The sequence below is a fragment of the Ananas comosus genome, linkage group 13, assembly GCF_001540865.1.
Source record: "Ananas comosus cultivar F153 linkage group 13, ASM154086v1, whole genome shotgun sequence".
Lineage (NCBI taxonomy): Eukaryota > Viridiplantae > Streptophyta > Magnoliopsida > Poales > Bromeliaceae > Ananas > Ananas comosus.
The window spans coordinates 6,318,527-6,330,025 of record NC_033633.1 but is presented as its reverse complement, the minus strand read 5'-3'; the positions used below and the strand labels follow the sequence as shown (position 1 = coordinate 6,330,025).

Genomic DNA, 11,499 nt, shown 5'->3' with positions numbered 1-11,499 from the left:
CCAAATAAGGTGAATGGTTCGCCATGTTCAAACTTAACTTACGAAGCCATCTACGGTCGCGTGGTGCTTACGTGGCGGGAATAGGACCAATCCTGTAAATATAAATTTCGTAGGACTATTTATTATTATTATTTTTATTTTTGAGAGAGCTAAATGTAAAAAAAAAAAAAAGAAAATGAAAAAAGGCGGCGGATCCGCCGAGACCGCCCGACGAAACTAGAAAAAAGCCCCGGTCATCTCTGTTTCTCTCTCTCTCTCTCCCGGCCTCCCCTCATCTCTCCCCTCTCTCAGCCGATCCGCTTTCTCTCACCACGCTCAGCCCACTTTCTACGCCGGCGCCCGCTCTCTCGCGAGGAGGACGACGAGGACAAAGAGGACGTGGTGCCGTGGTGGCGATATCTAGGGCTTCCTCTCTCTCTCTCTCTCAAGCGCTCCCTCTCTGTTCATTTCGTTCGGTGGCCCGAACTTCGAACTTCGAACCCCCCCTCCCCCGGACGCACAGTCGCACAGAAACCCTAAACTCCACTCGTCCTCGACTCCTCGCTCACCAACTTCCTCGNTCTCTCTCTCTCTCTCTCTCTCTCTCTCTCTCTCTCTCTCAAGCGCTCCCTCTCTGTTCATTTCGTTCGGTGGCCCGAACTTCGAACTTCGAACCCCCTCTCCCCCGGACGCACAGTCGCACAGAAACCCTAAACTCCACTCGTCCTCGACTCCTCGCTCACCAACTTCCTCGACTCCTCCGTGGTAGTAAAATCGAAGTCCTGAAAGTTCAGGCTATCTATTTTATGCTGACGCCATTCGCATCTGATTAGGGTATTTTTGCACTATCTGAATACTTGCTGTTTCTTCTGAAATGAGACCGTAAAGTTGGTGACTTACTGTAGGATTATGTTTTTGTTGAAGAAACAAATTACGTGATAATACAATATAACTTGACCTTGGGGTGTTCAAATGTCTCATATATTATAACAACAGTTGTCCTCAATTCCTAGATGATATTATGTATGGTCAATCTTCCTGATGGAAAAAATATGCTGCTCTGCTTGGAAACTGGCCTTAAGGTTTAATGGCAATCTCTCTTTCTTGCAAGACTCATTTTTAGGTGAGAAATCAATGCTTGTAATTGTTTTCTAGTGCACTGCTGGCTGTTTAGATGTGTTAGTTAATTCTCTGCCCAGATGGAATGGAAGATAATTACTTGCAAAAATATTTGAAGAACATTTTCTCAAAAAACAAAAAAGAAATGTTTGAAGAACATAGAAGAATAAAGTATAAAGGGACTTAAAAAGAGAAGCATACGATTTTGAGTGGAAAGTGATTTGGTAGGGCCATAGAAAATCCAGCAAATTTTCAATAAGAGATGGATAACTTTTAGTTTAGCATGTGAGTTTGCTCTTATGATGTTTTAATTTCATAAAAAAAAAACAGAGGTTTGTTTGATGAATGATTGTGGATGCAACTTGATGTATGAACTCCATTGGGTGGACTTGCATATGCACTTCTTTATTTACTTGACTCTGAGATAGACTATATTTTGAATGTTCTATTATTAAAAATAATGATAGAAGATTGTCACTTATGAACTTACTTATGAACTCCTTTTTTTGTTATATTGAATTCTATGTTGACTTTGTAGACCAAACATTTGGATGTTATTTTATCTTCTTTCTTATGCTCTAATCATTATAATTTGTGTGAGAAGAAAGTACTCATTATCTTGGACTTCATTGGGAAAGTAAAAGCTAAGTTCTAGCTTGCTCTTCTTCTTTCTTATTTTGCTCATCCAAAAAATTGAGCATACTCTTTTTTACTTTTTATGCTGATATTTTGTAGGCTTTGAAACACAGTGAGGGTGGTGTGTTTTGGATTTGATGAATTTGATGACCACTTAAATAATATCCTTCTCAAGGAATCTCTTTTGTCAACTCTAACTCATTGCTGATCAAGGTATGGAGTATTTTACCTTTTCTTTGATTTGATAGACAAAAAATCTAGATTGCTTGATTGCTAATATATGTGGGGAGACAAGGGAGGGCTTCATTACTTTTTACGGAGAGATAAGCATAGTTTAATTGCTATTTGTAGGGAGATAGGTCTTTGATTGCTTTTTGTGGGAGATAAGGGCGACATTAATATATATTGTGGGGGAATAAGGTGGTTTATTGTGTTTTTTGTTTGTTTTATAATTTATTTTTGAGTTTCATGTTAAAACTACATTTTTGTTTGTTAAATCTTAGATTTTATTCAATAGAACATAGACATATAAAAATTTGAACACCAGAGCGAAACTATAGTTGCATTGTTGCCAATTCTAGTTCATTTTCATGTGTGGCGTGTTAGTATATATTATCATCCGAATAATATTTGAATACAAATCCGATTCAATTTCGAATCCAAAGAAATATTTGATTGTTTCCGAATCTGTTTTTAGCGAATATGGTGACACAAATTTAGCATCGGACACATGTCGTCCACATATGAATTCATATCCGAAAAAATATGGATGCGGATATGGTTTCGTCAAATATTTGACCATATTTGATTCGTTTTCACCCCTACTCCCACTACCAATCTTTTTCATTTTATATTATATTATCTTTTTTTTTTTGCTCTTTCATACGCCATTTTCATCCCCTATTTGTTTTTACCATTAGAATTATTTAGAGTTTTAGGAATTTGTTGAGGTGAAGAGAAATTTACCAATGGCCTCAGCGAGGAGGAACAATTACAAGGAGAAGATTATGCGTCGAAAGTAAGTGGTTGTCTCCGAATTATTACTTTTTTTGAAAAGGTTTTGTGCGTGCTATTTATCCTTTTTCAGTGATTAATACTCGACTCTTGATTATGGTCTAGGTATTAATTGATATTTGCTAATCTGAGAATTGGGTAGTTTTCGAAGATTTTAAGGAATCAAGAGTTTTAAATATCTTAAATTTCTTTTTTTCTTTGACCTCTATATTTTTTCCCTTTTTTTGGCCATTGAATTGGTTGTGTCATATGGCATATGCAATATATTTTCATTAGTAGGCTGTGGAAAGCTACTGTTAGGGTTGATGCTATTTGATGCCTTAGCTGTGCGTATAGCATTATATAGCAATGATCTCGGTAGAAGAGTTGCGGAGTACATGGCGTATGTGAGGGATGGTTCGGTACAATAGGCCCATTGTAGCTGTTGGATATTCCCAATATGGCAGTGATCATATACCCCATGTAGTGAACTGTTAACTTGCCATTTGTTTCACTTTGTCAGTGTTTGGTTGGGGTATAAAGGGGGTAATAAGTCCTTATTCACCCCTTTGGACTTAGACACCAATAATGCAATAGTTCTCCATTTTGGGGAATAAGCTGGTATAATTTTGGAACAGCTGTTCCACCCTCCCCTTGGAACAAGCTTGTTCCCAAATTTAAATCTAATTTTGATCATTGTATTAACAAATATATCAATCTAATTGATATATTTAAGCCATTATCTATTGCTTAAATAGTTAAATACTTAATTAATTTATTATTTATGGTTAATTAACTCATTATCTAATAGCTAATATTTATATTTGTATTAATATCTTAACTAATCATCTAACTAATTAGATAATTTACTAATTAATCAAAAAAGTTAAGTTATATTTTATAATTAATTAATTAATATAATTTTTTATTATCTTATACAATATTCATAGCTAATAAATTTATTAATTTATTAAATTATTTTTAATTAATATTTTGATGTTAATTAAATAGATAAAATATTTTCAATTTAAAATTGTAATTACTCTTATTCCTGCTATTTCATTCTAATTATCCAAGCACTCTTTACCTTATCCCTAGGAACAACCCAATTTTCATCCAAACAAAAACTTCCTCTAGTTCCTCCTTGTATCTAAACTTGTAGCTATCCCTGAAATAAGCAGTTCTTACTTATACGCGAGCCAAACAAAGCCTTTATGTACGGAAGCAAAACTTGGTTTGTGACGGTAGCAATCCTGGCATGTGCACTGTGTGTACTGTCCAATAACACTATCGAACATAGTGTTCTTTTAGTGTTTAAGCTCTCGTTGAATGGATAACTTGGGGTTCTTTCAGTATCGATCTTTTTTTATTGTTCTTTTATTTTAATTGCATGTTGCATTCTGTTTTTTTTATATTGAAAAAATACTTCGGAGGGGGAGAGTAGAGAAAAAACAACTTCGTTACAATGTTAATTATCTATTAGTTATGAGAGCTGAATAATTTGTGGAGTGGCCGATTGTGTTGCCGTTGTGAATTGAGTAAGAAGGAAAAAAGAAAAAAAAAAAAGGAGAAAAGATCAACCATTCCAATGCAACCTTGGAGGTCAATTATTGATGTTTATTCTGTAGTATGTTTGTGACTGCTCAATTAAAATTATTTGTGTTAAACAGAGAGGAGAAACGAGAAGAGCCTGAAACACCGAAGTATCGAGATCGTGCTAAGGAACGTAGAGAGGACCAAAATCCTGATTATGAGCCAACTGAGCTAGGCGCCTTCCATGCAGTTGCTCCCCCTGGGACAGTTGATTTGAGGTGGCATATTTATAAATTCTTATTATGTTTCTTAATCCTTTGATTCCTCTATATTGCTTAGTGTTTTGAAAGACACTTAATATATTTCACTTTTCTTTTCAGGCTAGCAGATGCGCATAAGATATCGATTGAGAACAGCAAGTATCTCGGAGGTTTGTAGGCTGATTGTATTGAGTTTGTTTTAAAGGAAAACATTGCTATGTGTTAGTTTTTTTCTATTAGTTATTTATTTATTTATTTTGCTAGAAGTTATTTACTTCTTGCTTTTCTCTAGTGTATAGCAAGGATTTAAGTGCCTGTTGGCACATGCCTTGCTCACCTGCCATGGTGTTTGCATGGTTTGATCCCCATGTTGATGGCATGGTTTAAACACTCTTCCTCATAATTTTGTCGACCAGATAAGTTTAGAATTACTTTTCAAACTCTTTTACTTTACTATTCATGCATTTAAATGATCCAATTTAACAAAATGAAGGGTCCTTTCGGGGAAAGGTTGATTTCATCAATTTGTAATTTGTAATTTTTATGAATACATTTAGTGTTGTGAATATTAAGTGAAATCAATGATAAACAAAGATCAGATCTTTTAGTTTTATTTTTAAACACTTCCATTAAGGGCATGTGTGGTTGCTTGTAAGTCACTGAAGTGAAAAAATTCACTTTTTAACAAAAGTCAATCATAAAATAGCGACTTTTAACTGTAAAGTGAGAAAAGAAAACTGTAATTTCGTGACAACTGTTGTTTGGTTGTACATAAGTCATAATTTAAATTCAATTTTATCACAATTTGAATTTAAAATTTTGATGTGGTTTTGAAATTAAAACTTTTAACTGAAATCAAATTTTAAAATCAAACTTCAATTTAAAATTATATTTAAAATTAAAATTAAAATTTAATTTTAATTAAATTTAAAATTTAATTTAAATTCAAATTTTGATTAAATTTAAATTTGAATTTGCAATTTTTGATATTAAAAGTACAAATTCAAACTTAAATTCATAATTTCAATGTAAAGTTTGAATTTGTGGTTAAATTCAAAATTTATAATTTAAATTTATAATGTATAATTGAACTCATAATTTGTTTTGGAAGTTCAGGTTGAAACTCATAACTAAATTAAATTAAAATTAAAATTAAAATTCAAAGCTTGAAAGCTAAAACTTGCAATCAAATTTGAACCAACAAGCAATCTGAAATAAAAAATTTAATTAAATGTGAATTTCTTGAACTTTAAATTTGAATTTGAATGTGAATTTAAACTTGAATTCACAATTCAATTACAATTAGGTTTTTAATTCATTTTAAAGTTTAAGTTGAAAATCTTATAGCTTAAAATATATTTAGCAAATTAAACATGAATTTGAAGTGATATTTAAACTCAAAAATTAAAATGGAATTCAAATTTGAAGTCAAAAATCAATAGTTGAAAGTAAATTTGAGTGCACATGCTGTGTTTAAATCTAAATTCGTAGTTTGAATTTAAAATAATAATTTTTAATTTGAATTTATAATTTAAATTCAAAATGCAAAATTGGACTTACTGTTCAAATTCAAATAACTGAAGTAGACATAAAAAATTAACTATTAAGAACAAAATCTATTTATTTTCTATCAGATACCACCTCTTTACATAGATTTTCCACTTTTGATGACTTTGGAAGTTTTTAGCTGAAGTCTAGAAAGTTAGATTTAGTTAAAATTTACTTTCGTTATCTAAAAAGTGACTTACATATTCACTTCGAGAAACCAAACTATCGAAGTGATCTCACTTTCTGAAAGCATCACTTTGCCCTTCACTTATGGGCAACCAAACATCACCTAAATAATGGTGAACATAAGAGTAGATTTGGTGGTGTTGACTTTTCCAAAATTTTAATCCCTATGTGATGATTTTTTGTGAAATTTAAAAAAATTCTTTGAGATGAGGATGTAATTAAATCAATGGAATCCAAAGATTTGATGAAATATATCAAATAATAACTTGCATATTTTGGTGCAAAGTGAGTTAATTACATCAATGGTATCCAAAAGTGAGTTAATTACATCACTTTTTGAACAGCTAGCATATTTTGGTGCAGCGTAAGTTTAAAATTCTCATGGCAATGTCCTAAGGGTTTTGTAATTTATTTTAGCGCCATGGAGGCCATCATACATGTTGGGGGTGGCATGCATGGTACAAGAGTAGTTTGTCTTACCTTTCTTATTTCCAGAATTTCAGAGAGTTACTTGTCTTGCATTTGTAGATATCAAAAATGACCTTGTATTTAATTAAGAATATTATTCAAAGCCATTTAGAGTCGAAACTGAATATTTGATGGATCGTACTTGTTTTGAGTTCCTGTTTTGGGTGCATTTTAGAAACTACTCAAGCGGATTATTTTTGTTTTAATTAAATTTATTCAGGTGATTTGGAGCATACTCATTTGGTCAAAGGCTTGGATTATGCTTTGCTTCACAAAGTAAGGAGTGAAATAGAGAAAAAACCTGATGCCGAGGATGGGAAAGAGGGAAAGTCAAGGTATGGAAATTTGTAAATGTTGTGTCAGTCTGTCAGACATGGAATTTTGTTTCTTGTCTACACAAGATGTTTTTTTGTTTAGAAGTAAATTTCATCGGATCTATTAGATGAGCTAAAGGGTATAAACTTGTATTTAGCTAAATGGTGTGGGCCTTTTTGTTTGTATGGTCAAGCAACTATCAGTGATTACAGTACTATATTCTTGACTGGCAACATTATTTTGATGGCATCTTCTGTAATGTTTAGAGAAGTAAATTCCTAGTTGAACATTAATTGTAATACATATATTGCTGCTATGAATTGGATCTGGTTCAATTGCTGCCAATTAATATTAGATAATCTACAGTTTTTTAACATATTCTGTGTGGTTTAGTCCTTGAAGCTACATTTACACTAACATAGCCTACATGTTGCACTCACTGATAACTTCCAGTAACTCACTCTTTTACGGAAGTAAAATGAATGTATCGTAATTGCTTTGATTGTAAATCCTATTGGTTGAAGTGCTAGGCTAACAAAATCTACATAACTATTATTTAATAATATATTTTGTTTTTGTTGCACGTCCATAGGCCCTTAGTTTGGCATGACTAGCATATTTCTATGTGTAGTTTCTTTAATGTGGATTGCGACAATCTTGCTGTGAGAATGGGAGCACGCTTGTAGTACCATCTATCCCTTGATACTTCCGGAAAAAAAAATTAAAATTAGATGAAAACTATAGTTGTTATGTTATTTGTTTATTTTAAGTACTTGGGTGGAATTTAAACTACTGCAAAACTACTAGAGAATAATCGTATCTTCGTTTGAATCAGATACTATTGCTTTTATGCAATGATATGTTCATGCTGTATGGCCATTATTTTACCTTTTCTACTATTGTTATATGACTGTTGACAATGATTTCATTGATTATCTACAGAGCAACAAAAGAAGATCAAGATGTTTCATTCCGTACTGCAACAGCAAAGGTAAGTTGACTTTCTGTTAATAAGACATTATTTAGTATGTTTCTCTTAGAATTTCTTTCAAATATGGTAATTACTTGAGGCCTTCTTTTTCTTTGTTGTAGTCGGTGTATCAATGGATCATAAAGCCACAAAGCGTAATCAAGGCGAATGAAATGTTTCTTCCTGGTCGGATGGCATTTATATTTAATACGGTATGATTCATTTTAATCTCCCTATTTATTGCTTAGTACTGCCTTCATGCCGTATCTGTTGGCCTTAAAGGTGTCCGTGTACCCGGTTGGGTCTGGGTAGTCGATAGACTGTACTCGTATCATAAAAAGAAATGGTTAGACAAAACAAATATAACCTACCTATTTAACTTTAGGTTAGGTTCGGGTCTGGGTACTTAAGTTACTAACATACCCATCGGGTCTATTTGAGCAGGTCTGGATAGTGACTATCCGTATACTACCTGTTCAAGACCGGGTACAGCTTGGGTCTAAATCGAGTACGGATACCCGTATACATATATTTTTTTTGTAGACTATTAAATTGTTTGGGCAGAGTTTGTTTCTGACTGATTAAAAACCTAAAATTCAAAACAATTTCATATGTAAACACTCAAAAATAAGAAAATTATGATACCATATTATAGATAAAGAGAATATAAGTTGTAGTAATTTCTAATATTATATACTAACATTCAAAAGAAAGGGAAAAAAATAAAGAGGAATCAGGAAATTTACTAAATAGAATATTCATTAAAAAAAACTAGGTTGTCGACTATGATTGGAGAAGGGATTTGAGAAAAACTCAGTTGTGCCACGCCTGTAGAGGATTAATATTGCTGATGATGACGACGATGGAAATATTGTTTTATAAAAAACTCTTAGGCTGAAATGAAACAAAAAAAATAGAGTAAAAAACAAAGAGTAAAAAAAAATTAGAAAAAAGAAGAGAGTAAAAGAGCGGTTAAGGTTTCAGTCAGTGTTTCACTAGGATGAAAATACTTAGAGACCCCTCAACTATAAGTCCTATTAAAATTGATCTCTCAACTTCAAAAGTTCAAATCTTTACTATTGGATATTTCATCGGGTTCGGGTCTGGGTCCGGATTTGAAAACTATTCTGGACCCTAGCCATTTAAAAGTTGGGTTCGGGTCGAGTCCAAATCGGGTATGGGTATAAAATATCCGGATCCATACCCGAAACTTTAATGGGTAATTTTTTTTACCCGTATATTATCCATTTTTTATCGGTCCGGTTCGGGTCCGAATAGGGTCCGGGTAGGGTCCGGATCAGGTATGGTATATCGAATATTTTGGACAGCTTTAGTTGGTCCTCTAGCACCTCTTTAGGTGGTTCTGTATTATCTTGCTGTGTTATAGTCGCTAGCTCACGAAGGCAGCCTTTCGACTATCAGTTTCATTTTGAGATATTATGTCTACTTCCCATAAGTTTAACAGTTACTTGTGACGACATTCTCTAGGGTTATTAGATTTTCTTTTCCCCCTAATTTTTCAGAATAGCACTACATTGTTTTATTTAGAATGGTCACTTTACATTTGATTGCTGTGTTAGTAATATCAGTAGGTTACATTGTTTTATCAACCCACCTGCTTTTGCTGAAGTATATTTTGGTATTTGAGTAATGAGGATGTTGCTAGTTTATTCTTGTGCAATATTAGGAGCTGATTACCCTTATGCTTTTTTTGTACCTTTGTAATTCACAATCTTCTGCCTTGGCTTATTTTATCTTACTTGACTTCTAGGATAATAATACTTCTCTGCTTTGGCCATTCCTTTGCTTAGATTTGCTAGTTTTGCTATTGGATGGTACACACTGATCCAACCACAGTCTCATTTCTGATTAACACATAAATGACATAATGAAGTCGTCATAGTTGATCTTAAATTTTAGATACCTATGTACTATTTGGTTTTACATGAGAAGGAATCTCATGAATCTCACGCTTCAAAATTACTTTTTCATTGTCTATTGACGGAATCAACATTCATCTAGATAGTTGTTTGGTGAGTCATGACCAGCATAAATTTTTATTACCATTTCTTTTTCTATTAGATTTCACTTCTAATAATCACTTTCTATATAACAAGACTAATTAATATGCATTGTAGTTCACTTAATCTATCATGGTCCACATCTCTGTTAGTTAATTCGCGAATTATTCACAAAAAAACGCAAACCGTATAAAACGCTCAGTTTACGAACTTTTTTCAAAAATTCAGAATAAAATGCGTTTTTTTCCCTTGCTCAGAGTATTTGCGATTAAAACGGTTTCGCCGAAATATATTCCGAAAAATTCGGATTAAGCAGCCCTAGAAACATGAATTTTTTCGAAAAAAAAAATGGATTGGGAGGCTGCAGAAAGGTGAAATTTCTCGAACTGGCGTCGCGCGACCACTACTCCGCAAGTCCGTGCACCTTCTCGTGAGCAGTGGAGCAATCTTGCCTGTTCGATTTCAAAGAAAACATGGAGAGGAAGCAAAGCAAAGAAGAAAAGAGAAGTGAGGAAGAAAAGAGGCGGAACGAGGAAGAAGAAATCGCAGTGTAGGGGGTTGGGAAATGGCGGGGTCCACGAGGCTGCACTCAGCCTCGTGGACCGTGCAGGAGTGAGAGATCCACGGTGGACCTCTCACTCTCTCCCCCCTTTGTGTGTGACTATATTTATATATATTATTCTATATTAATTTATTTTTATATTTATAAAAATTATAATTATTTATGATAATAGTATAAATCTAAAGAAAAATTTTAATTTAATAGACGAATTTTTATTCTGAATTTTTTAATGATAAACATAAAATTCTCATATAAATCGCGTACACGAATTATTGACGAATCCGATTTTTAAACCGTATTTTTCAACGAATTTAAAAATTAAGATACGAATTTTATTCGTATTTTATCCGTAATGAACTTTTACCGTATCCGAATTAACTAACTATGGTCCGCATGTCTTATGTATCTTGCTCGTCTTATATATTCTATTTTTGGTTTGCATTGTTATATCATAACTGTTTGGGTAGGAGTGATTGCCATATATTACTAAGGAATTGACTAGTTCTTTGCATTATTATATCATTACTGGTTGGGAAGGAGTGATTGCCATATATTACTAAGGCATGGACTAGTTCGTTGCATTTAGTTATTTAGATTACTTTGAGCTTTTAGTGAATGCTAATTTTATAAAACCTAGTTGTTAAATATGGACTGCCTGGGTGATAAGGTGGTCATCCAGGGGAAAAGATTTATATAGAAAATTAAGTTGTAACAAAGACAAATGTTCTTTCATTTTCTTTCAACGATGTCAGCTTGCAGCAAGATGACTATCAAGTTATATAATATTGAATCACTTCAATAAACTCCTCCAGACATAACTCACATAGGAATGCAGTTTTCATTGTTCAAGCTCATTCAGTATGTGCACTTCTATGTTGGATTATTTATTGGAACTCGTGTTTCTTCTGC

The 11,499-nt window shown here is 33.1% G+C and overlaps 1 protein-coding gene across 4 annotated transcripts in view; it reads left to right on the top strand.

The window, feature by feature from the left end:
- LOC109719087 (suppressor of mec-8 and unc-52 protein homolog 2) overlaps nucleotides 584-11,499 on the top strand; it is a 23,069-nt gene continuing 12,153 nt past the window's right edge. Inside the window, exons 1-8 of one of the 4 annotated variants that reach the window (XM_020245609.1) lie at nucleotides 584-744; nucleotides 1,834-1,947; nucleotides 2,665-2,752; nucleotides 4,398-4,538; nucleotides 4,641-4,690; nucleotides 6,943-7,057; nucleotides 7,980-8,028; nucleotides 8,130-8,219. In XM_020245609.1, the coding sequence (XP_020101198.1) occupies nucleotides 2,703-2,752; nucleotides 4,398-4,538; nucleotides 4,641-4,690; nucleotides 6,943-7,057; nucleotides 7,980-8,028; nucleotides 8,130-8,219 (495 nt within the window). In that variant the 5' untranslated portion in view covers nucleotides 584-744; nucleotides 1,834-1,947; nucleotides 2,665-2,702. Of the gene's footprint in view, nucleotides 1,948-2,654; nucleotides 2,753-4,397; nucleotides 4,539-4,640; nucleotides 4,691-6,942; nucleotides 7,058-7,979; nucleotides 8,029-8,129; nucleotides 8,220-11,499 lie in introns of all 4 variants that reach the window. The other 3 variants (XM_020245610.1, XM_020245611.1, XM_020245608.1) reach the window with 3 other exon arrangements.